We start from the raw sequence: 26,212 nt of genomic DNA on the forward strand, positions 1-26,212 counted from the left end.
ATATTATTCATTGCTACAGTAAAAATTCAAATTCTTTTAGTATATGTTAAAATTAAAATAAAATGCTTGAAAATGGCTACTGATAAATCTGCACGTGTAATAAGAAGAGTCAGGACTTGTGTTAGCAATTTAATTCACTAAAAGGGGACAAAAGCTAATGAAGAAAATCACCAGTTGTTAGAAGTGTCAAGATTTGCAACTTACCAAGCCACGGTTGGATTATTTTGGAGGTAGTTTTTTTTTTTTAAAAAAAAAAAACTACATCTCTTCTTAAAATAATTCATAGGTAAGTGATTTATATCTAATTTCGTATAGTTTTTAAATTCAGTTCAGTCTATCAATCTAGGAACCAGCACTAGACCTAGCCATGTTAAAAAATAATTCAACTTAGCATTAGCTTGGTTTGATTTAATAGATCTAATAGGCAATTTGTCCTTGATCCGGTTAAAATTTAATTTAATATTTTAATTCATCAAAATAATATTGTTTTAATTTTTTTAAAAATTAAAAAATATAATAATATTGTTTTGATTCACACGGGCCTTCCGTATAGTCATCATTGGGTTTAATAACTTTTCCATTGAAAATAATTAAAAAAAAAATACATCTTTTCAGTGTATTTGAATCTGACGAATACCCTTAAGATTTGGTTCACCGGTTGATCGAGTGTAGGATGCAACTAAACTAGACAAAGTCACATCATTTTTTGTTGAATACACTATCAGTGCAGCAATTACCTGTATCTTTTCCAGTTTACCATGTAAACAAATGAAATTACACATGATATGATTGGACAACAGGACCACTTTACGTAATCTGTCTGCCATGAACCTGGGAAATTAAAACTTGTGGAGGATAAGTTATTCAAAGTATTCCAATCACAGTGTGCAAGCAGTATAAGATTTTCTTTAGCCCAGAAAGAGATTGATGCTAGGGCGTAATATGATGTCGAGAAGCATCAGAGAAGAGATAGTGCTTTGCTGCTTTCGCTTGGATACATGCAGGCGTATGAACGAAAAACTAGTTGTGGGGTGGGGTAGGTGTGGCATAGCAGATGCCAAAAATCAAATCTTTCAGGATCCCTAGTAGATGCATATATAAAATGGAAGAAACACATGGAAAGAGTTGCTTGTTTCAATATTTTTAATCCATCCATGGTAGATTCAGGCTATTTAAATTATAGTTTTGTTTTTAACTCTGGACGGTTGCAGCTTATAAGACTTGATCTTGATATCTTCATCTAATAAAATGATTCACTTCCCTCTCACTAGTTCTTGCTGATACTATAAAGCAATGTTTGGAAATGTAGTTAAAATTATGTTTTTAAAAAGTTTAAATATTTGTTTTTATTTAAAATTAATTTTTTTATGTTTTTGAATCGTTTTGATGTCAAAAATAAATTTTAAAAAAATAATAAAATAAATATTATTTTGATGTATTTTCGAACGAAAAACACTTTAAACCGCAACCACTACTACACTTTCAAATACTCAAAATGTAGCAATATATATTGTATAATACGAACAACCTGGTCTTACCGATAACCTATTGGTTGAACCGATGAAATATATAGTAGCTAGCTTAACTGGATTATTATCTAGGTCAAGTTTAATAACGTTGTTTAAGAGGTAAGAGGAGTCAACTAGCCTGAACCAAAGCTGGATACGAGCTTACTGATGCAAGCCTATATGATTCCCATACCAAAGGCTTGGCCCAAGAAATGATTGTGTTTGTTTTTTCTACGTAGGCGAGTCTATAGAATTGAATGGATACTGCAGAAAACATTACAGATTTATTTATAGATTAGTATGACAGAGTTTGTGCTAGATGAACAGTTTGATAAAAAAAAAAAAAAACTCTCATCCAGTTACTAGATGGGCTCTGCTAGAGATCGAAAGTTTGTAAATTTCATGTTTGAATTAAATTTTTTTTTTAATTTTTAGTTTAATTTTAGGTTTTATGTTATTTTTTTTTAATCTAACTTAGGATTCTGATTTTTCTATAAGAATCGGTTTCTTTATGTCATATTTAAAGAGTTGTAAAATCTATTAAAGAGACAAACTATATTAGAAAAAAAATATTTAATTATAAAATATGAAATTCAGCCGATTCTTTTCTCGTGATTGTTTTTTTTTTTTTTGTGTTGTTTCTGTCTACTTTAAGTTTTTGTATTATTATACAAGATTTAAATCTTATAAAAGACAAAAAAGAAAAAGAAATTTAGTGTGGTTGTATCAATTTAAATGTAGATGATTTGTTTCAGTCTTCAAAAGGTGGCTACAAATTGCACGTTGATTACAAAGAAAAAAAAATATCTAGTCTGTTCTTAATATAATAGGACGAGTTTTTCAGCCTAATTAATTGAGAAAATTACATACATCCTTATAAGATGACTAACTTTGGGGAAAAAATTGTCTGGTCAACCCCAACTCACAGTCAAATGCTAAAATTTCCTGATTAGTTATAACCTAATGTATGCTTTGTGTCAATTTAAACTTTGATAATATGGCCTTGATCGTAACACTTCTGGGTTGTCCATGGTGGCGTGTTTGGAAATATAATTGTGGTTGTTTTTTAAAGTGTTTTTTACTTAAAAATGTATTAAAATAATATATTTTTTTATTTTTTAAAAATTATTTTTGACATCAGCGTATCAAAATAATCTAAAAATATAAAAATATATATTAATTTGAAACAAAGAAAAAAAATAAAAAAAAATTAAATTTTTTTAAAAAACGTGTTATATAATTTTTATTTTTATTTTTTAATTTCTGTAATGGCAAAAGACAAGACCTTGGAGAATGTTACTGATCCTTATCTGTAAAGCCACTCATCCAAAATGGAAGATATAATTAAAAATAAAAATAAAAAAAGGGCAGATTGAGACTTTAGAGTCACTTTACAGCTAATACCTCTAATATTTTGGAGCAATCGGCCAGCTGATGGAGAAAGAATTGTCACTTCAGTTTGAATCCTTTCTTGTTGAGCTGATGGGTTCGATCCAATGAAGTGAGAAAAAGTATATTTACTGAAAGAATTTTTGGAATTTATTTATAAAACATGTAGTGAGCTCTTTTAAGATTGAATTATATGTAATGTCAATTTACATTTAAATAATTTATAAACTAAACTATGAGCGTTCATCGCAATTAAATATATTTATGAATTTTTAGTTTTTATATCCTATAAATAAATGTCTTGAATGGATAGAAATTAATTCATGAAATTTTTTTTATTTGTTGTTAGTTTTTTTTAGATTTGTTTTTCTGCTCTAAAATTTAGATTCAATCTTTGGAGAAAAATATTGAGTATAATGTTTTTTTTATTAAATTTGATTGATTTTATTTGAAAATACATTTAAACAAGATAAAGTTATTAGACACTTAAAATCTTGGAAGGTTTATTGAAGAAAGATTTTTTATACCAAATAAAAAGTAATAAAATCTTTAAAAATAAATGATTAATCCTTACACCAACACAAAATTTCAATTTGATCAGATGTTAAGAACCTTAATAAATAAGTATTTTATATTATTTTATTTAAGTATTATTTCAATATATACTTTAGTATGCATATGGAAATTAGTTTCAACATCTTATATATGATTTAATATTTATTCTATATTTATTTTAGTTTTATGCTATGATTGCAAATTTACAACTAAACTTATAATTTTACATTATTATAAATTAAATATTATATGCTCAAATGTCAAGTTTCTTGAAAAAATATCTCTACAATCAAAGAATTTATTTTGCTCATGAATTTTCTAACAAAGTAGAGAATCTTGGCCATGTAGGAAATCAAATAATCAAAATCCATAAATATCTAAAACTTCTATAATAAAGTTATATTCGAATTTTTTTTTTTAAAAAAAAACAAATCTATCATGCTTGAGCTTAAAAGAAAATGATGTCACAAAAGTCACAGAATCATTGTGTAGAGATTGAGCAACATCCTTGGGTGAGAAGTTGGGCCATGGAGGAAAAAATTAAACAATCAAGATTTCGAAGTTTACAACGTACTACAATAACTTTCTTAATAAAAGTTAACAAAAAAATTATTAGAAAACCCAAAAAAAAGAAGAAGAAAAAACCATGAGCACATCGAGAAATAATGTCGCAAAAGTAAAAAGATAAATGTATACAAATGGAGTAATCATAGTTTGGTGATTTTTATTTTATTTTATTTTAAAGTTAGAGTTCTTCATAATTGCCAACATTGCAAACGTGTATCTTTCTTAATTTCTCTTATTCGATTTTGTAATCATCAAAGCTAAAGTTAATGTTCCACACTTTTAGTGTTTGGAAATAAAGTAACTTTTGTTTTTTTAAAATATTTCAATATTTTTTTTAATATTTTTTAATGATTTCGCTATTCTCAAATAAAAAAAAATAATACTTATTTAATATATTTTGAAACAAATATTATTTTTAAAAATTATCTTTAATCACCCCCACCCCCACGAAATCAACAAATAAATCCTTGAATGAGATAGCTCCTCCTGTACAAATTTACAGGTCACAGAGGCGTGAGGATTAAGTAATAATTTACTGTGAAAATAGATAAGCTATGAATCGGCAAAGATGAAGTGGTCCCTTCATGTATTTGTTTTTTTCTTCTGTATGAAAAATAGGTGTAATCATCTAGGTGGTGGTCCAGTGGTAAGAGCTTGGGATTAAAAGATTTGCTCCCTCTGTGGTCTCAGGTTCGAGCCCTGTGGTTGCTCATATGATGACCACTGGAGGCTTACATGGTCGTTAATTTCAGGGCCCATGGGATTAGTCGAGATACACGCAAACTAGTCCGGATATCCACGTTAAACTAAAAAAAAGGGTGTAAAGACAATCAATTACTCTGTATTTGGTCAAAACTTTATAGATTCTTCTTATAATTTAGATTTATTTGAATACTATTAAGGCCCGTTGATTATAGATGACAGTCCAACATGCATGTGGAGTTGAATTTTGGTAAATGTTGGTGTTGAACGCTATTATCACATGTTTATTTTGATTATAACATTTATTTAATTGTTAAGATATATAAAGATTTGTTTAATTTAAGAATACTACAAATGTAGTTTGATTCTGCTATTTTTAATTATTTTTTTATAAGAATTTTAAATATAAATAAATTATTTTGTTTATTTTTCAAAACAAAGAAACAAGAGAATATATAAATAAAGATTTTTTATACACAATATTATCGGATATAAATATATTTATAAGTTTTTTCTCTACAACCAAATTGCCATTAACTTATTAGTGATCTAGTTTTTTTTTTTTTTAATAAAATCCCAACTATTATATACATAAAAAAATATAACCTCTTTAATGATGAATAACAAATCTCAAATTCATGATGAAATTAAAAGGTTAGTAATTTCCATTACCTTTGAAACTAAAAACTCACAGTTTGCTCCTCTTGTGGTCTTAAAATTATGTGATTATCTATTAGATGTTCCAGTAATAAGAGTTTGTTCCAGTAGTAAGAGTTTGGGGCTAAGGGGTTTGCTCATCTATGATCTCAGGTTCAAGCCATGTGGTTGCTAATATGATGACCACTAGAAATTTACATGGTCGTTAACTTCAGGGTCCGTGAGATTAGTCAAGGTACGCACAAACTAACCCGGACACCCACATTAATAATAATAATAAAAAAAACAAAACTCACATAATGTTTCTTGTATAACAAATAATTGACCTTTTAATTATTGGGTTTTGTCAGGTTTGCATTATTTGCTCAGTTCAGCTGATTCAAGAAATATAAGTTAAAAAAAAATGGAAAGGAATGTAGTGTTAAAGGGTTGATTTGGTGGTTAAAAAAGTTCAAGTATTATATTAAAATTTATTTATTTTTATTAAATATACAAGAACGATACAGTGGTGTGACCTTAAAATAATTATTCGAGTAAATAAAGAATTAGTAGTTTAAATATATCTTTATCAAAAGAAAAGAAAAGGAAATCATTTCACGTTTTATGACTATGAAGTTACGTGTTTAATCCTTATACGCACAACTGTATCACATGAACATCACATCGGTGTCTGTCATTTCAATCACGACTCAAGTGATTACGGTTCTTGAAGGTCTTGTCTGCATCATTGAAGAAATCTTGCGAAATTCAGAATATTAAAAAAATAATAAAAAATAGATGATTTAATTCTTTTTATTTGATTAATATCAAGGTATACATTTGTCATTTGTGAGTGATGAACCTCATTGAAAGCCATTGGTTTATTTAATAATTATTTGATTAAAAATACTAATGATTTAAGAGAATTAGTAATAAATAGATTTGTTCCCCCACCTTATTATCCCTTTGAGAAATATTTTTTTAAAAAATATGTTAATTTAGATATGAATAATCTATTTTATATCTTATTTTTTAAAAATTTTAATTCTGGTATCTTTACTTTTTTAAAAAAACTAATTACGATTGATGTCCACAGTTGATTTGATCACAAAATTTAAATAATAATAATAAAATATACATGTGCACTGTTATCGTAATTGATATAGAAATTGAACCGATGAGGGATTTGGCTCGTTAAATTACAGGTCCAACCCATTAATTCACTAATTTATTTGTCCGGTCACATCCATTGTATATGTTAAAAAATTAGTAATTGTGTTAGAGGCCATGAATACCACCAGTTCAAGCATATAGGCAGTGTTAACCTATTTAAATTCAGAGTTTATTTGTTTTTATAGTTAAAAAATACTTTAATTTTTTTTTAAAAAAATATTTTTTTATATATATTTTTTTAAAAAAACTTAAAAAATAAAACCCTACTAAAATTTCAAATACTATCTAAATTAAAAGAGTTTTGGGTCATTAAATCACAGGTCTAACCCAGTGATTCACCCATTTAATTGTGGGGTCACATTCATCACTTATCTATTTTATTACACCAGGTCAATCATTCTCGAGTCAACCGTATAGATCTAACAAATTTTCCGGTTCAAAACAGATCCACAGAGTTAGACGAAAAACCGTTGGCTGTGGTCAAAATTCAATGGTTCATGTATGATTACTTCTTAATGTTCCAATGATTATCTTTTTAACAAATCTAATCCTTCAATCAAACATAATTTCATCCTATCCACACAAACGAACCCATTGTACTTGAAATTCTGGTGGTAGTTGTGGAAGCCCCTCGCTAGTCGCCAACCAAACCATACCATACCATAGGTAAGAAAACCGGAACGGCTCTACATGTCAGGTCAACTCGGTGCATGATCCTAGCCAATTTTCACAAAAAACAGGGGGAGAATTAATCATGTGGACCGATCAAAATCCTATTAAAATACATTGATTATTTTCAAAATAATATCATTTGATTTTTAAATTTTTTTTTAATTAACCTCGATCAATCTGTCCAGGTAGAACTTTCCTCGATCCAGGGTTTAATAACTATTAACCGTACCATTTATCCCATGCCTCCCAAATTCCCAAGATTGTAGTATTTCTTTTAACAATAGTATTTGCGTACTCACTTTCTTGGGCTAATGTAAGGTTTAACATTTCTTGTCACGAATCTCTACACTCACATTATTTCCCAAGTCCATGTGTTTCCGAGTCGTGCTTGTCGTTAAGACAAACTAGGCAACTCAAATCATGGCACATAAGAATTGGACAAAAACTTGTGTTCAACCACAATGTTAGGTTGGACCCTTTTTTTTTTTTTTCTTGGGTTTCAATTTGTTTGAACTTTGAACTTTGAAATATATATATATATATATATATATATATATATAGTTAGCAAACAGAAAAGTAATGTGATGTATCTTTCTATTCTGTTGGATATATTTGTTTAAAAATATTCTGTATATCGTTTTCCTAGATAATGTTGGACCATAGCCCTCGACGAAGGACCGCTCTATCTACCTATTTGTAGGTCTAGCACAATCTAACCCCATGTATGCAGAGGCACAATGGGGGTTGAGTACATTTTTACATGGCCCATAAAGTTTTATTTGTTTTTCTTTTTAAGCCTTTTACTTTAGTTTTTGACAGAGAAACCCCCACAATTCTGATCCGTGGCCACACGTGTGGTCCCATACAACTATGTGACCATATGGATATAAATAAATGGATGAGGGAATAATGGGTGACTGAGAATTTGAAAATGCAAGGGTTGGCAGGCTCGAAAGTTAAAGAATAAAAGTTAAATTGAAAAAAATATAAGACTTAGAAGACCACCTAATGTAATTTATCAGAGGCATTTGATGTTGTTCATGGCACGCGACATACTAGAGTACTTGACAGTGTGATAACGGTTGCTTTTCAAATAATTTTTCGTACCGAAATGCATGCTAATGATGTTTTTTTTATTTTTTAAAAATTATTTTTGACATCAGCACATCAAAACGATCTAAAATATACAAACTATATTAAATTTTAATAAAAAAATATTTAAATTTTTTAAAAATTTCAACTCCTTTCCAACTACATTCTTAAATTTGAGGTCATGGGTTACCTTCTGGCTTCAGGAGTTCTGGACCACTGGGAAGAAAGAGCCATGCGTCCTGTTTATTTTAAGCATCAGAACTTGTGCCACTATGATGAGTTGATGACTGTATTATTCCTCATGCAGTGACAACAGCTGAAGACAAACGTAAAATAAATAATGGGACTGATGAATTTGATCCGTTTATTGTTTTTATATTGCATAACACACACACACACACACAATTTCATGTCATATATTTCATCTTTTTATCTAGCAAGAATATATATATATATATATTATTAGCTCGCTCTCTACTATGGGTTAAACTTTTTTTTTTTAAAGAAACTCAAATTTTAATATTAAAACAATGTCAAATTAGATCGATTTTAATCACGTTACAACTTGAATTATATATGGACTTCAATGAGTTTAATAATTTTATTGTTTTTGTAAATTATTTTTATTTAATTTTATGATAAAATTAGATACTTGTAAAATCAAGCATCAACCATAAAAAAAATATTTATTTAAGATCATGATAACTATATAGAAAGTAAAAAATAAATAAATCATAAATTTCATTTCCCATCCAATCCAATATTAAAGAAGAGTGAAATAAAAAAAAATTCAAAAAATTAAAGGACCAAAAACTAAAAAAATATATATCAGGTTTACCCTGCTAAACCCGTGAATCGGGTAACTCGAGTCAACACGTCAAACCTGCAAACTAAGTAATGGACCTATTAATTAATAACTCGTTTTTTTTCTAAACTATTGTTTATTTAACTATATGATAACAAAAATAAATAATCGTAAAATTAAGTATCAAACAAATACTGAGATTTTTTTTTAAAAGATTATGATAATTCATAGAAAACAAAACGAAACAAATTATAAAACTAAATTCTCAATCAGTCCAATATCGAAGGATGAAATCGAAAAAAAAAAAATTTTAAGAAAAATAGACTTATAGACTTTCTAAAATTTAATAATAGATTTTTTTTTTCAAAATTTTGTTTTTTACTATATGATAGAAAGAAAAATAGACGATCATATATTCTAATTTAATTAGAAAAAAAAGTACTCTGCTAAACCTGTAAACTGGAACAATTGAGGTTATCTCGTCAAGCTCGCAAACCGGATCATTGCTCCATAAAATTTAATAGCCTATGTTTTTAAAATTTAATAAAATTTTATTTCAAAAAATAAACCATACCGCGATACTGAGATATTTTTCTAATACCAACCCGATATTGAAATATTATTTTGACACTGTGATAATCATATAAAAGACAAATTAAAATAAATTATTAACTCTAAATCCTTATAAACACATCATTTTTTTTATATAACATTAATTCATATATCTTAAGTATTAAGCCAAAAAATGTACAGAAAACATTGTTTTTCCACGCTCGTTAGCATATTAAACTCATCTTAAGTTATTAAACTCATCTTAAGTTATGTGAGCTCAGGTTAATATAAAATAACATTATATTAAGATTTTTTTAAAAATAAATATAATAACATTATTTTGAAAATAATTTTTTTTAAATTAAATTTAATTTAATTTTGACTAAGTTGATGGCATCGCATATTCACAACTGCTAGAATCAGTTTCTAAATTTATCTTGTTTCGAATTGACCGTCAAGATAGATTGCGTTTAATAACACTGCACAAAACATATTACTAGCTGATTATCAGCAACAGTTTGCCAACATGTTAAGTACTGTAGATATACAGGATTTGAAAGGGCAAAGTTCCTGAAATACCCCGCCTCTCTTCCCCTCCAATTTTGAAAGAGGATCTCTCTATTTACTTTAGGTTGTCAACTACAAGTCTACTGCATGCCTAAAAGTCAACAAACAGAAATTTTCTTGGTTGGTTGGGATGCATATGTGGTATTCACTTCAACATAAATTTAGTCTTTCTGGACTTGAGGTTGGGTAGGATTGCTTCCAAGCTCACTTTGCATCAAATAGTACCTTATCAACTTTGGCAAACTACTAGCTTTCTCTACCATCTTTTTCCTTATTCTGCTTCTTTGGATGGAGAGTATGAACCGCCGCCGCCGCCGGAAACAACCTAAAATTAACAGTTCTGAGTCTGAAGGTTAGTTAAGAAATTTTATATTCTTGGTAAAAAGCTCTGGCTTTCAGCTGTTTTTTCTAGCCCTTAAAGCAGTTAATTCTGTTCTTTTACAGGTGCCTTTCTTTGTAGAGTCTATATGTACTGAGATATAGCTCGCTGTTAATTTAATTTCTTCATGTTCTTTATTATGCAGAGGTCAGTAGTATTGAATGGGAGTTTATAAACATGAGCGAGCAAGAGGAAGACCTCATTTACAGAATGCATAGACTTGTTGGTGAAAGGTATGCTAACACATTCTGCTGATGGCTTTCTTTTCTATAATGATCTTCAACTAGTTTATCTTTTTGGTATGTGAGCAATCAATTATTCTATCGTTTTGGCCTTCAAAGGGCGGTTTATGCAGAAGCAAGAGTTCTCTAATTTGCTCCTATCCAAAAAGAAAAAGAACAAGGAAAACAAGAAAGACAACTCCGAGTTGTTGCTCATTAATTATGACTGTATACTGCAAAAATGAATTCATTCTGCTAGTGTAGCATTTATGGATCGATGCCCTTATCCTAAGACCATGCCACTACTAATTATTAAATGACCAGACCAGGCCAACTGGTGGATTAACAAGAAGATGCCTTCTGCACTTTCTTGCAGACAAAAAGTTCCTGGCATTTCACCTTTTCGTACTCAAAATTTGTCTGGTCTTTCAACAATGCACATCAACATATGTATAGTCATGTTGATGCTTACATTGATTGATTCTTAATATCATAAAATGGGACTAATTTGCAGGTGGGATTTGATAGCTGGAAGGATTCCAGGCCGAAAAGCAGAAGAAATAGAGAGGTTTTGGATAATGAAACACCGCGAAGGGTTTGCTGAAAACGGAAAATTGTATAACGAAGTGAAGTCTAGGACTTCTAGTTGAGCATTAACTTGTAATGGTTTTAAACAGTTTTTTACTTAATTTTGTTGATTGTTTCCTTCTGTATTCGTTTGTGGTTGTTTGGCTTCTGAAATTTGTGCAGGGTTTTGTTTAGTTTCTTTGCCAATGGAATTAATTAACAAAACTAATCTTCTCAAGGATCAATCCTTGTATTGGCTTGCTCATTTGCGTAGGAGCATATTGAGGCAGGCATTGCCTTCAACTCCAAGACACATGTTCTTTAAATGCTGCTCAGAATTTTAAATTGAGGAAAAAACTGCAATACGATGGATGGTTCCCATCTCAGGATTGAAGAGTTTATATTTAATTTGTAAATAATCATATTCATGCTATCCAGAGCTGTTCAATGGTGCAAATTTTCATGGGGCTCATCCAACTTTTCCTATCAACATAAAAATGTATGACTAGTAGTTGAAGCCATGATAACCTGGCAAGAATCATTGTCCTAGGTCTAAAGAAAATGCTATCCCATCAGCAAACCATTTTCAGCATAAATCTTTTTGGAAAAACTTCAATTTACCCTTAACATATTACCTCATTATCAATTGAGTCATAAACCTTTTAATTTTATCAATCTTGCTCCATCTTTTTTGATGGATTGAGTGGTGATGCTGTCTACTTTTGATTTAAGTATAGGCAAAATTTGATAAAATCAAAAGATTTATGACTCTTTTTTGATGGACCGAGTGGTGATATTGTCTAATTTTGATTATGTTTAGGGAAGATTTGATAAAAATCAGAGGATTTAGGACTTAATTAGCAATAAGGTAATACATTAAGGGCTAAATTGAGTTTTCCACAATCACTTTCTTCTGGGGTTTTCCCTTCCCAACTCCCAACTGACCCAACAAATTGCCATGTGCTCACTCTGACAAAGCCCTCAGAACCTTTCTACTAATAAATCTTGACTACAGATTTTGTAATGACTGTTCAAAACATGAGCTAAATACTGAAGTGATAACCTTTGGCAAGTTTTGCCAGCAAGGAAATCTGCTGAAAGATATAGAAAAATATATTGGTTTCTGACAACTTTTGGCATGTTTAATGAACTGAATTATTGGATCACAATTTCTCCAGACGAGACAGTAGTTGAGCTAATGGTCAACTGAACATGCACACAGCACACATAATAAATCTTAGGATTTTGGATATGGTGCCAGAAACCTGGACCCAGTTTGCTTATGCGCCCCTGGCAGTCTAACAAGGTGCCTGGCCTGGACCATCCATGCTTGTGAGAGTATGATGGATGACAGCGCTCGCTACATCATCGTTCATGTTTTGTACTGTTACCTAAGCTTGACCTCTGCTTGAGTGATTGGAGCAACACCATCAAGCCATAGAGCCAACGAACGTTGAGCATTGCAGTTCAGGTTTGTACGAGCAGAATACAGTATATTGTCTAAAAGGTTGAGTACATTTGTGAACTGTGTAAGACATCATTGTATTATATAGGAGAGACAAGATTACATGTATATGTGGTGATTTGAAATCTCAAGTTCTGTAAAAAATACATATTACATGATATGAGATCTTGTCTGTTTTCACGTGGTTAAAAAATGTCCATGATACAGATCATTAGTATGCAACAATGGCTGGTGATGAGGAGTCATCAAGAGGCAGAGACTTCTTATGATGCCGATCAATTCAGACAACATAGCGGCAAAGATAATCCACTCTCGTTGGATGCTTGAGCTTCATGAGTGCTTTAGCTTCGTGCTTCCGGACCATTTCTCTTGAGATATTTAAGTTCCCAGCAATCTCTCCTAATGTTCTATCCCCTTTACCATCCAGTCCGAATCTCTGACGGACCACCAGGCTCTCCTTTGGTTTTAATGAATCTAGCTGGAGAGGGTTTTCAGAGATTAGATATTTGTTTCTGACAAAGAATTGAAACTAACAATACAGAGAAACTATGCTAGTTGAACTTTCTACTTCAGAGGTCCTTTCAATTAAGTGACGCTCCTAGAAGCCCTTCTATAAAGTGCAAGAACATGAAGTGTTAAATTCGCTTCTATACGACATAAATTATATTTCTTTTGGTATAAAATGCAAGTTGAAAGATCAAGGAAACAATAATGCTGGTGAAAGAAAGTTTCTCAACAGGACTATTTATGAAAGGATTTTGATCCTCATAAGATTCAAACAAGGGTAAACAATTAAAGAGAGAAAGCAATGCAATACAAACTCTAAGAAAGGAAAAAATGAGTGCTTACCACATCATCAAGAGCAAGCCTGAGAAGAGCTGATTGCCTCCGGTCATCACCTCCATTGACATCAGCAACTCCACTAATCAACTCTTCTTGCGTTGTTTTGTGTCTCGAATGGAGAGACAAAACAGGTTTTGAGGCCCTCATCACTTCATGGTACCTCTCGATGGAGATCCCTACTTTTTCAATAATCTCTTCCCCCGTTGGTTTCCTTAGCAGTTGAAACCACAATTCAAGTTTTGCTTTCTGGATTTCTGATCTTATCTGCACAAGTTGAAGCTGTTATAGCATGCTCCTGCCAAGCATCCAACACAAGCTTTTTAAATTGAAGTCAACGGAAGTCCTAGTTCTGGATTGAATATATGCAACCTTTTCCATTCAACACTCACTAAACACAGCAACACTAGATGCAGAGTTAAAAATGAAGAACTGAAACATGGCAATTTAAAACATTCCCTATACAATTACCACTAAATTTCTGGCTTTTAGAAAATCCAAATATATGGTGCTATCCTAAGCTTTCTATTCCTTTCTTGCATTGCATAGTAACTGCCTAGTTCCCAATTTTAAATTGTTTGCAGTGCCCTGTATCATTGAATGATGAATTTCTAACCACTCTAACCAACTCCAAGGAGGGAAAGAGCTTCAACATTTATCTGGTGCTTCCTTGCAGCAAGAATCAAAGGGATAAGCGTAAATCATCGCGCCATTCAGAAGGGAAGAAAACCGAGTTTATGTACAAAGAGAACATACCGATTCCAGGCCGAACGAAACACGTGTAAAGCTTGAGAGTGTCATGGACCTTATGATGGCATGTCTAATCCAAAACAGCCCATAAGTGGAGAGCCGGAATCTCCTTTTGGGTTCGAAGCGATCAATTGCTGTCATAAGTCCCTTCACTCCTGCCTGACAAAGATCTTGATATCTTGGCCCATTTGCATAGTCTTGAAAATATTTGTTGATCACAAACAATACAAGCCGGAGATTGTGCTGCAACAACATTGAGAATTTGCTGTAAATTTTTCTCCTCCAAATTAAACAAGTCCTCGGGCATCAAAAAGGATACTAACAATGCCATCTGACTTGAAGATGAAAGGGAACAAAAGCACTCAACAAGCATTACAATCCTGTGTAATTTTTTCAATCTATCATAACCATGTGAGACCATGTTTCCTCAGAAATTGAGTTACTTCAATGCCACCAGTAGAAAATAAATCATTACCTTAATAAGTTTGTTCCTTGCAGCTCGACCAACCTCTATTTGTTTTCTCACTTGGAGCACATCCATATCTGTTGCCTCAGCTAATTCACCCTCAGTTGGTTCTCTCCCCGAATTTTCTTGCAAATGCTCTTTCACTTGAAGGGATGCCTAATATAAAAGAAATGGAACTGAATACCAGAAAACTACCATTCTAGCAGCAATAAAACACAACCTATTTGCAAAAGCTAAAGACATCAAGGGGAAGGTTTAGTGCTGACTTTCATAGGCTGCATCAACTTAAATAACCAGGCATGCTCTGCTGAAGTAAGGACTGGGGGGATCTTCATTTTTTTCCAGTCCAAGCTGGCCAAATCAGTTGAAGAAGAATACTCCCTCACAAGTTCATCAATCTTTTCATTTTCATTCTTTCGACCTTTTCTCTTCCCAACTGAAGTCACCAATTTTTCATCACTCTTGATCCTCAGTGCAATTCTTTTCTGAAGACTCAATCGTTTAGCCTTCTTTGCCTGGTTCCTTACGATTATTTTGCTAGTTCTACCGTCATCTTCCTTTTCACATTCACTAGTCTTCCTTTTCCGTTGCCTACATCTCCTAATCACACCATTTACATCTTCCACATCAGAAGTGTCAGTTCCAGGGCTAAGCTTGTATATGTTTTCAAGTTTCGCAGCAGCTTCATTGTAATCCACTCCCAAGGTGCACGGAGAAACTTCAGTACGGACAGCTTTTAATCGATCCGAAGATTTTTTGCTTTTACCACGTCTCTTCTTCTCCTTTGTTGTTTCTATGGGCAATGGGATTTGCTCGTGGGGTGCAACCAAAGCTGTTTCGTTGGATTTGTCTGCTTTAAATGCCACAATCAATGGCCTCTTTGCCGTAGATCTACAAGTTGAAAATTTCGTGCTGAATCCTAGTGGTGTCCAAGAAGCTGAGCTCGAAACACTTACAATTCCCATGCCAAGTTGTATTATTACAAGATTATGGAAGTGTACGAGAACTTTTTCACTCCCCAAACACTGCAAGCAAAAAATTTGCATTTAGTAAGATTTCATTTCTTCACTCACTGCAACACACACACAAACACATAATTCGGATAACCAGGTCCTTGATTTACGATAAATTGTTCAAATTTCTCATAACCAAACGGTGCCAGCATAGTCTCCACAAAAACAAAATCATCAATTTGAGTGAACCGACCAATTATTTGTATGCATAATGGCTAGTTCTGTTTTGATCACAAACATCAAGAAGAATATCAACCATCCAAAACTAAATTTCCATTGACATCTATGTAACCTTCAACAAATTCTGATCATTCAAATTTAGCAGTAAATAAACGGATGCAAATCAAGAAATATAACCCCGGCTGAAAGGTCTCAGAATTTCCAACAAATGTTCCAAATCACCATTACAACATCAGTAAAAAAACCTCAAAGAACACCCCACTTACCCCCGGGCTAAGCATTCTAGGGATAATTATAGTATATACAAAATACCATCAATGCCATCACCAATAAAACATCAAACACAGCAACAACATTTTAATTTGCAATAACTATGCGAGGATAAAACACAAGAAATCCCATAAAGAAACTACAAGGATCAAAAACATTCTAATACATAAAAATCGAAGTTACCTATGTGAACAGAGCAGCAGTATCCTGTAAGAGTTGGCTGGCACAAAATCTTCCCGTCTAGTAACTGGCAAGTCTTGTTAGAAACACAAGTAACAGAAATATTCAAAAACTGTCAAATTTTAACATTAGCACGTCAATTATGGTGTCCACTAGTTACTTTTCCTAATAATCAACGGCTAGAAAATTGGGGTCATTCTAATCAACGGTTAGGGAGTATCCAGGTATGTTAGTGGACATGGTCATTTAAGTCAAGGGGTGACGTGGCGTGAGGTGAAGCAGGAATCTATGGTGGACCTATGTGGAAGTATGGAGTGGAAGAGAAGAAATTTTGTAAGAAATTCTTGGATGATGTTTGTTACACGTAAGTGGTTTTGATTGGATGGAAGATGTTGACAATTTGTGGTGGTCTCGGGGACTCTACACGTTTCTTCTTTGTGACCATTTAAAAGTGTTAAATTTCAAAATTTAGAAGCAAATTAATGTGTGTGAAGATTAAGAGACAATGAATCCTTCTCATTAATCTAATTTTGTAAATTCCAAAATATATATATATGAATGTTTACATCAGAATCAATTTCCTTACATGTTTTTTTAGATAGCTAAAAGAAGCAAATTCTTATAGTTAATCAACTAGATTCGTGGGCATGTGATATGTTGTGTGCAGAAATAATTTTTTAAACTAGTTAAAAAATTATTTAGACGATGCGAACATGTTTTAAAAAATTAAAAAAAAATGACTTGAGCATAGACTAGACTCGACCAAAAACACTAGTATAATTTAATCAAATAAAAAAAAAATAGACAAATGATAGTAAATTAACTACATTAAACAAAAAATAATCATGAAAACCTATAAAAATAAAAACAATTACCGAAACAAGAAAGACAATGAAGCTAAGATTCCAACCAATTAAATGAAAAAAAAAAGAAATTGAAAAAAAAAATCGACCCGAGCCAACCTAAGTGAGCATGGCATATATGCAAGCCAGGTCATCAAATCAGGATCGACAAATAAAAAAAAAGCCAAAGTCTAATTTCAAACAAATCTAACATAGAAAGATGAATTTGAACAAAAAAAAATCAATTAAAAAAATACCAAAGAAACAACAAGCAAGTCAACAAAACTTTATGACTCCTACCATAATAAAGAGATAACTCAATAGAAACAAAACCTGAAAAAATCACAAAACTCAATTCTAAAACAATTCTATGTTGAAAAATAAAATATAACAAATATTAAATTTTAAAAAATTATCCTAAAAAAAACTCGAGTGAACCTAAGTTAACATGTTAAATCCGCAATCGAAGTGATGGGACCAGGATAAAAGAATAAAAAGAAAATTTAAAAAAATCATGAAGCCCAATATAAAAAAAACTCCAACCTTGAAGGATGGAACTAGAAAAAAAAATTAATTCTCAACTAATCTAATATGAAATGATGAAATCGAAAAAAAAAATCAATTTAAAAATTTTTCCAAAACAAATTCAACAAAGAACTACAAATAAAAACAACCGAGATAACCTAGATTATTTTTAAAATTAGTGAAAAATCCTATAAAAAGCAAATAAATAAAAATAACATGACTCAATCTCTAATTGAATAAATTTTGAGGAATGAAACTGAAAAACATGAGTTTAAAAAAGAGAAAAAAAAACAAGCAAACCCGAGCAAATCTTCTAAACTTGAATTAATCTCTAAAACTCTCAACCAGTGAAATCAAAAAAAACTCAATTCCTAACCAATTTAATGTTGAATGATAAAATATGAAAAAAATACCAATTTAAAAAATTTGTCAAAGAAAAAATAGCAATCAAAAGAATGGAGATTAAATTTGTTAGGGAAAAAAATTAAGAAGGATGAAATTGTAAAAAAAAAAAAACAATTTATAAAAATATGTCAAATAAAACAAATAGTGATCAAATTTGAATGATGAAAAAAATTAAAGGGGATAAAATTGAAAAAGAATTTTAATTTTATAAATTATTTAAAATAAGATAAATAGTAATAAAAAGAACATGGACCAAACTAAAAGAATAAAAAATTGAAGGACTGTATTGAAACTTGGAAAGGTAGGTGCATAAATCAAGGAGAAGAGAGAAACAAAGAAAAGAAAAAGGAAAAAGAAAAAGAAAAAAAGGACACCGAAACGATTTAAATGCTATTGTAGAATGCAGCGTTTGGTCACCGAACAACCTTACACGCGTTGCACGAAGAGCGAATGGGCAAATCACTTGTTGACGCGTGCATTGCACGTGCCAGTTTATTTTTTTAATAATATTTAATATTTACTAAAAAAAAAAATATCCTTGAGTCAACTTGATATTAACTGAAAAAACATTATGAAAGGACGAAAAAGCCCCTAGAAGATAGTTTAGTAGATTTTTTCTTTAAGGGTAATTAAGTAATTTTATGGTGCTAAAAAATTAAAAACGCTAAAAAGCCTCTGAATGTGAGTTTAATTTGTTTTTCATTTTATGAGTAATTAAGTCATTTAACTGTGAAAAAAAATAAAAAGACTAATTTGTCCTTCATAATTTGAAAAAAACAATTGAATCATGATGAAAAGACAATACTATCCACATTTTGAAGTTCCAAGGTTTTTTTTATTGAAGGGCAAATCCATCATTATAACAAAAAATGTTATATGCCACGCATGCGGCAAATCCATCATTACACTATTATAATGAAAAATGTTAAATGTCACGAACGCACCATCAAGTTTTTTTTAATAATATTTAATATTTATTCAAATAAAAAAATACCCTTAAATCAACTTGATATTAACCAACAAAGCACCATGAAATGACAAAAATCTCTTGGAAGATAGTTTAATAGATTTTTTTATTCTAGGAGTAACTAAGTTATTTATCCATGCAAAAAAAAAAAAGTAGGAAAAAAACTAATCTAACCACACATAGTTTGAAATTAACAATTGAATTATTGTGAAAAGACCATGCTGAGCACAAATGCCAAGCTCAGATGTTTCATGATTAAATAGGTAAATTCATCATTACATTCTTACAATGAATAATTTCATGAGTTTACAAGGAGAGTTTTAGTTTTTTGTTAATTTAAAACTATGGTTTTTAGATAAAACAAAAAAATAAAAAACAAAATCCGTACTTTGTCACACTCAATGTTGGCTACTTTTATTTAGTTTCCGCTTGTTTTGGTCCGGAATATGTATTAGGTTTGATGTGGGATTATCGGTTATTTCAGGATTCAAAAACAGGGTTTTCTTTGATTAATAGCTTGATAGGATAACTGGGCAGGAAGTTTTCTGTTTTGTTTATATTTAGTGGCTCTCAATGTTTATGGCCTTTGCAGGTTTATATACAGTAATTTGTTGAGATTGGATTTGATTAGAAAGAGATGAAGTTGCTGTGCTATTGAAATGGACTAATAGTTTTAAGGCCAATCTGTAATATCAGTGGAACATGAAAGTGAGATTTTGCTTTTCTTTTACTTAATGGTTCAGTGAGATTTGGTTTACTTATGTTGGAATATGAAAGTCATTATCCTGTTCCTTCAAAGAATTATGGGGGTGTCCTGCAGAAGTATGAAACCATGAATACAAATGCAGAGAGAAATCAATGGCTAGAATTTTCGTATGGATACTGCTGCAGTATTAGGGTTCATGTCCCCAGGCAATTCTTCGAGTTAGTCCCCGGTTAGGCAAGTCATCTCTGTATAACATTTTGCGGCCATTATAAATGGCTAACATGGGAGACTGGGAGCAAAAGAATCCTGTAAATGAGCTAACACTAGGGGTCGATGGAGATGGCTAAACCACTTCAGGTCTATCTCAACGTGCTATTTTGTTTTTAAGAGAAACCCGTGAAAGGTTGGTCCAAGAGATCTTGACTTCCTGCGAAAAGGCGCTTTCGACGCTAAATCCTAGTAGAAGCTTTGTGGGAGAGCTGCATCCAGTAGGAGGAGTTTCCGTTGAAATTCTCGATCGCCGCCTTCACGCAGCGGAAGTCCTCGGAGTGAAGACTCTGACCGGTGGATCATGGCTCTGGTTCAAGGTAGTGTTTGTCTACAAAAATGTTTTTGCGGTATAAGTTCGAGATTTTTGGAATGTTAATTGATTGCAGAAAAAGCATGACCAGGTGGGCAGGACAAGTGAGAGTTAACCCAGGAATGGGACTGGAAGGGCCTCTTGCTTATGGATTTAAGTTGGAGAAAGCATAGAGATCTAAATATAGTTTTAAAATGTTTGTTGACCAATTTTGTGGGATTGAGTATATTTTTTAAATTTTATATTGAAATGAGTTGAAATTTTACAAGGAGATATTAGATAAATGAAAGTATGTTTTGGTAAATTTTCAGGTCAAATGTAGTTCAAAAAGATATTATTTCATATGGTCGAAGTCATTATATAAATCTTATTAAATGTATCAAACTAGATCTTTGTGTAGTGTTCATGACATGTGTACCTACATATGCTTTTTTTTTTTTGTGATTCAAGTTTGGATGGGAACTAAACATCTCAAGCTTTCCAATCATATATGATAGGCCCAGTAATTCATCCATAAGAGAAAGAATAACGTGTTTCAAGTTAGAACTGAAAATCTGCTAAGAACATGAGAAAATTAAAGATTCCAGCTACAGGGAAGAATTTTAGCATGAAAACCTTGTTTTTATTATCCTATTTTATTTATTTATTTAATATTGAATAATTATTTTTAATTTGGGTTTATTCTAGCCTATTAGACATTGTTTAGAGGTTTATTTTATTATTGGACTTATATTAGTTGATTATTAGTTTAGGCCCATTAACTTGCAATCCAAAAGGGATCCATTAGCTTGTAACCCAAAAAGAGATCCATTAAGGTTTAGTTAGAGAAAATCATATCATGTTCATTTTGTTTGTTTGTGGCAAAACAACCTTTCTTTGCATGTTCAAAAATCGTAAACTGATTTATCAAAGATTAACTAGCTTGTGATGTCATTAACATACTTAGGATTCTTAGATACAAGGTTGTCTATGGGTCCAAGTCTTTTTTCAATACCTTTAGTTCTTAAATATCGGGTTACCTTCTTGATCAAGATTCTATCAAACCTGATTTTTGACTTTTTGAATTGTTATCTACTTCGTTGAAAGTTGTTTGACCATATAATCAAGAGGTCCGCATCAGTAGATGTCAAACACGATCTAGGGACTAATTTGGGAAAAAGACATGGGTTATTAAGTCAATCCATGAATTATTGAGTCAATCCAGATCAATCGTTTTTATTATAACAACAACATTTTATTTCTTTTCCTTGGCTGTTGACCCAATCAGGTTGTACCGGGTTAAATAGACCATTAAAAATCTAACCAAATCAATTGAGTTTTATCAAATCAATATCTCGATAGTTCAACAATAAATCCAGCTTGAATCAGACTCAAGCTTGAATCAGACTCAGTAACTCATATTTACTACTTCGAACTAGCATAAAAAGGCATGGGCAAGAGCTAAATATCAAAGGTGGCATCCTTTATCCCATTTAGAATCATGTAATTGATCTAAAATGGTTTTTTTTTTTTTTTTTTTTTTTTTGAATATAGAAAGAGTGCTAATTAAATGACATTCTCTACCTAGATTCACTTGCAAAACATAGCAAGTCCCTTTCTCATACACATCTGTGACAATGTCCTAGTAATGGGGCAAACAACCCCCCTTTCCCTTTCCTTCTTCAGGTCAAGCCCATGCTTTGTAGAGAGTACCTTCTATGATGACCACCTAACAGTATAGCTCCCTCCCTTCGTACGTGTAGGACTTGTAATAAAGCTCCAAAGTAGTTTTTCATTTTTCTTCTTCGAAATAGTTGAGGGGAACCCTTTGTTCATTGGAAATTCCTAACTGTGGCCCCCTAGGCTTCTTTCTTTAATTTCTAATAGCTCGCAACACTCAAACGCTTTGTATTTTCTCATAACAAAAGGATTATTTGTGCTTGTAGAGGATATTATAGATCGATGCACTCGTCAGAATGTCCGTGGTTGTTTAGCCACAAAGCAAGTGCAAAGATCCGATAAAGATCCAGCCGCGGAAGGCACACTTGCACTCAAGCCTCTCATTTGCAGCTTCCCCTTTCACGACCCCAAGAAAATCAAGAATATGTAATACGTAGAACTTCAACCCCACAAAGAAAATAATCCACGTTCACAAGAGCTACTCTTGAACTTTCGCAGAGAACTTAGAGTCACAGCTGAAGACTTAGACTCTCACGATCAACAAACATGTCCAGCTAATTCATTCCAGCTCCCTTCAAAATCCAATGTCAGGCCTAAAAATAATTCTGTGTTTTCTCCTTCTGTGGTGGAAAAAAGTTTCATGGGGCCTTTTTCACCTTCATTTATATCCCCTTCAGGTTCTGCAACAAACTATTACTCCGTGTCTCCAAATTCTATGCGACAGTTTGGAGGGAACCAGAATTTTCAAAGTTGAGTCTGAGCTCTCTGATATCATCTCTTCTGCTACTTCAACTACTACCTCTCCTACTGTTGGATTATATTTCCCATTTGGGACTGTTGAATTTGATCCAAACTTTACATTTGATAACTCAGGATTCCTCTCTTAAGCCCATTAAAGTAGGCATCAAATAAAGTGAAGATAGCTTAAGCATCTTCGGTTACTTTAGGCAACATGGTGAGTGATCACAATTTGTACTAATTATTAATTCAAGAGAGTGAAAAGGATAATTTTGATTTGATTCATTAATTAGCTAAAGCTAGGTGTTCAGGAAAAACGTTTGAAACAAATTTTGCAATAGTAGTTCTAAGACAATATTTCTGGGTTGACCTGCTAGTCAGCAAGTGAACCCAAGTTTTGAAATTCTTTTAAGAAACAACCTTGAAATTGCTGTTATATATTTTGATTAAAAAAAAATTGAATTTTTTCATTGATCCGAATCAAGTTAGGCTCTGAGTCAATTGAACATCCTAATGACTCGTCAGCCAGACACTAAATTGGTGTTGACTTGCAATACAAGTCTGAGTCTTATCATTTCGGTATTAATTTCCTTAGGATTCTAGTAATTATATTGTTTTATAATTAATCAAGCCACTCTGGAAACTTAATTTCGTTTAAATTGCGTGATTTACTTCTTAAGTATCCGCAACCATTATTAAGGGTGTGCAAGTGCATCCTTTGGTTAATTATAATTTAAATTGAATTATTTGTATACTGCACTCGGTATATTAATTTTCGGTAGTTTAAGACTGTAGTTTCAAGATTTTAATTCTGTGCGGTCTAAATAACTTGGCCTTTGTTCTATAGTATTTAACTATAAGAATCCATAACTAATCTATTTTTTGTTCTTTTATTTGGTACCCTTATATACAATTTATTCACAAATTAAATTTGTAGTTAATTATAAATTAATCGCTTTAGTTTCATAAAACTAATCAATTACTCCCTGTACTCTTAAATTCAAAACCCCATCATTTCCTTTTTTTTGTCTGGGAGTTAAACCCCCCCAGCTTACAGGACAAAACGAACTTGGGTCCAACTAGCCCCCTTGGACTGGCCATTAAAGAGAATTTGTGCAAGGCCTGACCAGGCCCCAAGCTTGCAGCTTGGGGTGCCTCAATGATGCCTAGTTAGAGCCACCAAGTTGGTCTGGTTAGCCTCAATGATGCAGAGCCACCAAGGTGGTCTGGTTACACTCCGATGACAGCACAACCGTATACAGTTCTTTCAAACAAACATGAACAAGAACAAGAACAATAAATTCTCTCCTTCAAATTCAATTCCAAATGCAAGCGAGCCATTTCCTGTGGTCCATGACCCTTTAAGGCATTCGTGCAGTTTCTGGCAAGCTCCCCTGGTGCTATCTCTATCCAAGATTATAGGGGACCAATACCCTACATATATACTTGATGCGATCCAAGCTCTTAAGCTAATTTTTTTGTCAATATATAAGTTTGGGATGAGTTGAGAATTAATTGAAACTATATATAGCAAAAGTATACGTACCCATAAATATTAAATATAAATCTAATAAATATACCTATTTTTCTCAAATGATTAAAAGAAAAAGGTACTTTCTGTTCATGTCTTTAATTCATAATACTTCCAAGACAAATAAATTTTAGAATTGCCCGCTAAGTCTTGGCCAGTGGTCCATTCATGTTTCCATCCCTCAAACATGCCGCTTCGTAACTTCGAAGGACACATCTAATTTTAGGGCTAAATATATATCCATGTATTTTTTTTATATTTTGTCTTGAAAGATCCATTTATTAACTATTATCTAAAATACCAACTTTATATTTTTTTGTCATTTTTACATCCTCCAATCACTTAGTGTCATTAACGAGTGTCTCATGTCCACAACGTATATTTTTTGCTAATGTACATTTTGGTCTTTAGATTTTTTTGAAAATCTTATTTTGGTCCCTACATTATTTTGTTCTTGCAAATAATTTCTTAGTTAAGATTTTTTGGTCATCATAATTTACAGTCATATACAATTTAGTCCTTGAATGATTTTAAAAAATAAATTAAGCCCTGCATATCAAATATAAACTTAGTAAAAAAATTAAATAATTTAAATAGGTTGATGGGTAAGTTAAGATTTGAGTGAATTTAAATAGTATGCCTATTATATTAGGAAAAAAAAGGTAAGGAAAAATTATCATATCATATACCTATTATGATAATTGTTTTAGATTTAAATAAAGAAAATGAATTAAAAAGAAAAAAAAATTATAACAATAGATCGAGATATGTGATATCATAGGAGATCTTTTTTTAAAAAAATGGTATACCTATTTAAATTCACTTAAATCTTACCTTATTCATCAATTCATTTTTAATTATTTGACTAATTTTGCCTAAGTATGATTACCACATGTAGGAACTTTTTTTTTAAAAAAAAAAAATTGTTTTGGAACTAAATTGTATGTGACTATAAAATATGATAACAAAAAAAAAATTCAATGAACTTATTTGTAAGATGAAATAATATAGTGACCAAAATAAGATTTTTTAAAAAAATCTAAGAACAAAATATACATTAGCATAAAAATATATGTTGTGAGCACATGACATGTGTCAATTTTCAACGGCTTTAATGAGATTAACTAATACGAGGATAAAAGAATAATAAAAATAGAAAGTAAATGGTTGATATTAAAATAAAAAATAGTGAATGGACATTTCATATACAAAAGAAATAGTATGTCAAGCATTAACCTTTTTTTTTCCAGGAAGATTTTGAAGAATTTAGTCCTCTACATTGATGTTACATGGTGGGTGAGCGTGCGTGCATGCACGTGTCTATGATGATTACGTTTGTATATTAGGTCAATTTAATTAAATGCATTTGTGTCTGAAAAGGTTAACCTTCAAGAAATTATTTATTTATTTTTATTCCTTAAGAGTTATATTCTTGTTAAGTAACCCATATAAATTCTTAATTAAGTACTCTTCTAAAAGAGTGATCATTTGATGTATGTCAATCCCTCTCAACAATGGAAGACTTTGGTTTCCCAACACTATTAATAAATGTCAATCCCTCTCAATAACAAATAAAACCTCAAAATCTTTATTTTAAAAACCTAAGACACAAGACTTTCGTTCAAAAAATAATCATACTTACAAATCAGATCTGAAAAAAAATCAAGTTCTAACAGTACAAAATAAACAAAACAATGATAAAAATCTCAT

General features: G+C 31.5%; 2 protein-coding genes and 1 pseudogene across 3 annotated transcripts; 2 read left to right on the plus strand and 1 right to left on the minus strand.

Moving 5' to 3' along the window:
• The first annotated feature begins 10,269 nt into the window (after nt 1-10,269).
• Nucleotides 10,270-11,630, plus strand: LOC18105511 (MYB-like transcription factor ETC3). The gene is made up of 3 exons (XM_006374070.3): nt 10,270-10,570; nt 10,743-10,830; nt 11,333-11,630. Exons 1-3 carry the CDS (start codon nt 10,507-10,509, stop codon nt 11,466-11,468), a joined length of 288 nt encoding a protein of 95 aa, XP_006374132.1. The 5' UTR covers nt 10,270-10,506; the 3' UTR covers nt 11,469-11,630.
• Nucleotides 11,631-12,911: 1,281 nt separating this feature from the next.
• Nucleotides 12,912-16,683, minus strand: LOC18105512 (RNA polymerase sigma factor sigE, chloroplastic/mitochondrial). Of its 2 annotated transcripts, none has more exons than XM_024586286.2 (6): nt 16,553-16,683; nt 15,173-15,931; nt 14,916-15,062; nt 14,447-14,683; nt 13,700-13,957; nt 12,912-13,328 (listed from the first exon to the last, which is right to left on the minus strand). In XM_024586286.2, the coding sequence occupies exons 2-6, from the start codon at nt 15,869-15,871 to the stop codon at nt 13,131-13,133; spliced, it is 1,539 nt and encodes a 512-aa protein (XP_024442054.2). In that variant the 5' UTR covers nt 15,872-15,931; nt 16,553-16,683; the 3' UTR covers nt 12,912-13,130. The 2 variants fall into 2 exon arrangements, with proteins under 2 accessions (XP_024442054.2, XP_024442053.2); XM_024586285.2 differs by having other exon boundaries at nt 12,912-13,379.
• A 3,583-nt stretch (nt 16,684-20,266) lies between these two features.
• LOC18105681 (probable WRKY transcription factor 30) lies at nt 20,267-23,120 on the plus strand (annotated as a pseudogene).
• The last annotated feature ends 3,092 nt before the right edge of the window (nt 23,121-26,212 follow it).

Source organism: Populus trichocarpa, chromosome 15, assembly GCF_000002775.5.
Source record: "Populus trichocarpa isolate Nisqually-1 chromosome 15, P.trichocarpa_v4.1, whole genome shotgun sequence".
Classification (NCBI taxonomy): domain Eukaryota; kingdom Viridiplantae; phylum Streptophyta; class Magnoliopsida; order Malpighiales; family Salicaceae; genus Populus; species Populus trichocarpa.

What these genes read in the sequence shown, in the direction of transcription:
- LOC18105511 (XM_006374070.3), top strand. Translation starts at nt 10,507, where the DNA reads ATGGAGAGTATGAACCGCCGCCGCCGCCGGAAACAACCTAAAATTAAC. An exon ending in TAACAGTTCTGAGTCTGAAG is followed by an intron (nt 10,571 to 10,742) that starts GTTAGTTAAGAA and finishes TTTATTATGCAG; the next exon opens with AGGTCAGTAGTATTGAATGG. An exon ending in CATAGACTTGTTGGTGAAAG is followed by an intron (nt 10,831 to 11,332) that starts GTATGCTAACAC and finishes ACTAATTTGCAG; the next exon opens with GTGGGATTTGATAGCTGGAA.
- LOC18105512 (XM_024586285.2), bottom strand. Translation starts at nt 15,871, where the DNA reads ATGGGAATTGTAAGTGTTTCGAGCTCAGCTTCTTGGACACCACTAGGA. An exon ending in AGTTGATGCAGCCTATGAAA is followed by an intron (nt 15,063 to 15,172) that starts GTCAGCACTAAA and finishes CTTTTATATTAG; the next exon opens with GCATCCCTTCAAGTGAAAGA. An exon ending in GGCTTGCTCTTGATGATGTG is followed by an intron (nt 13,380 to 13,699) that starts GTAAGCACTCAT and finishes CTGTATTGTTAG; the next exon opens with TTTCAATTCTTTGTCAGAAA.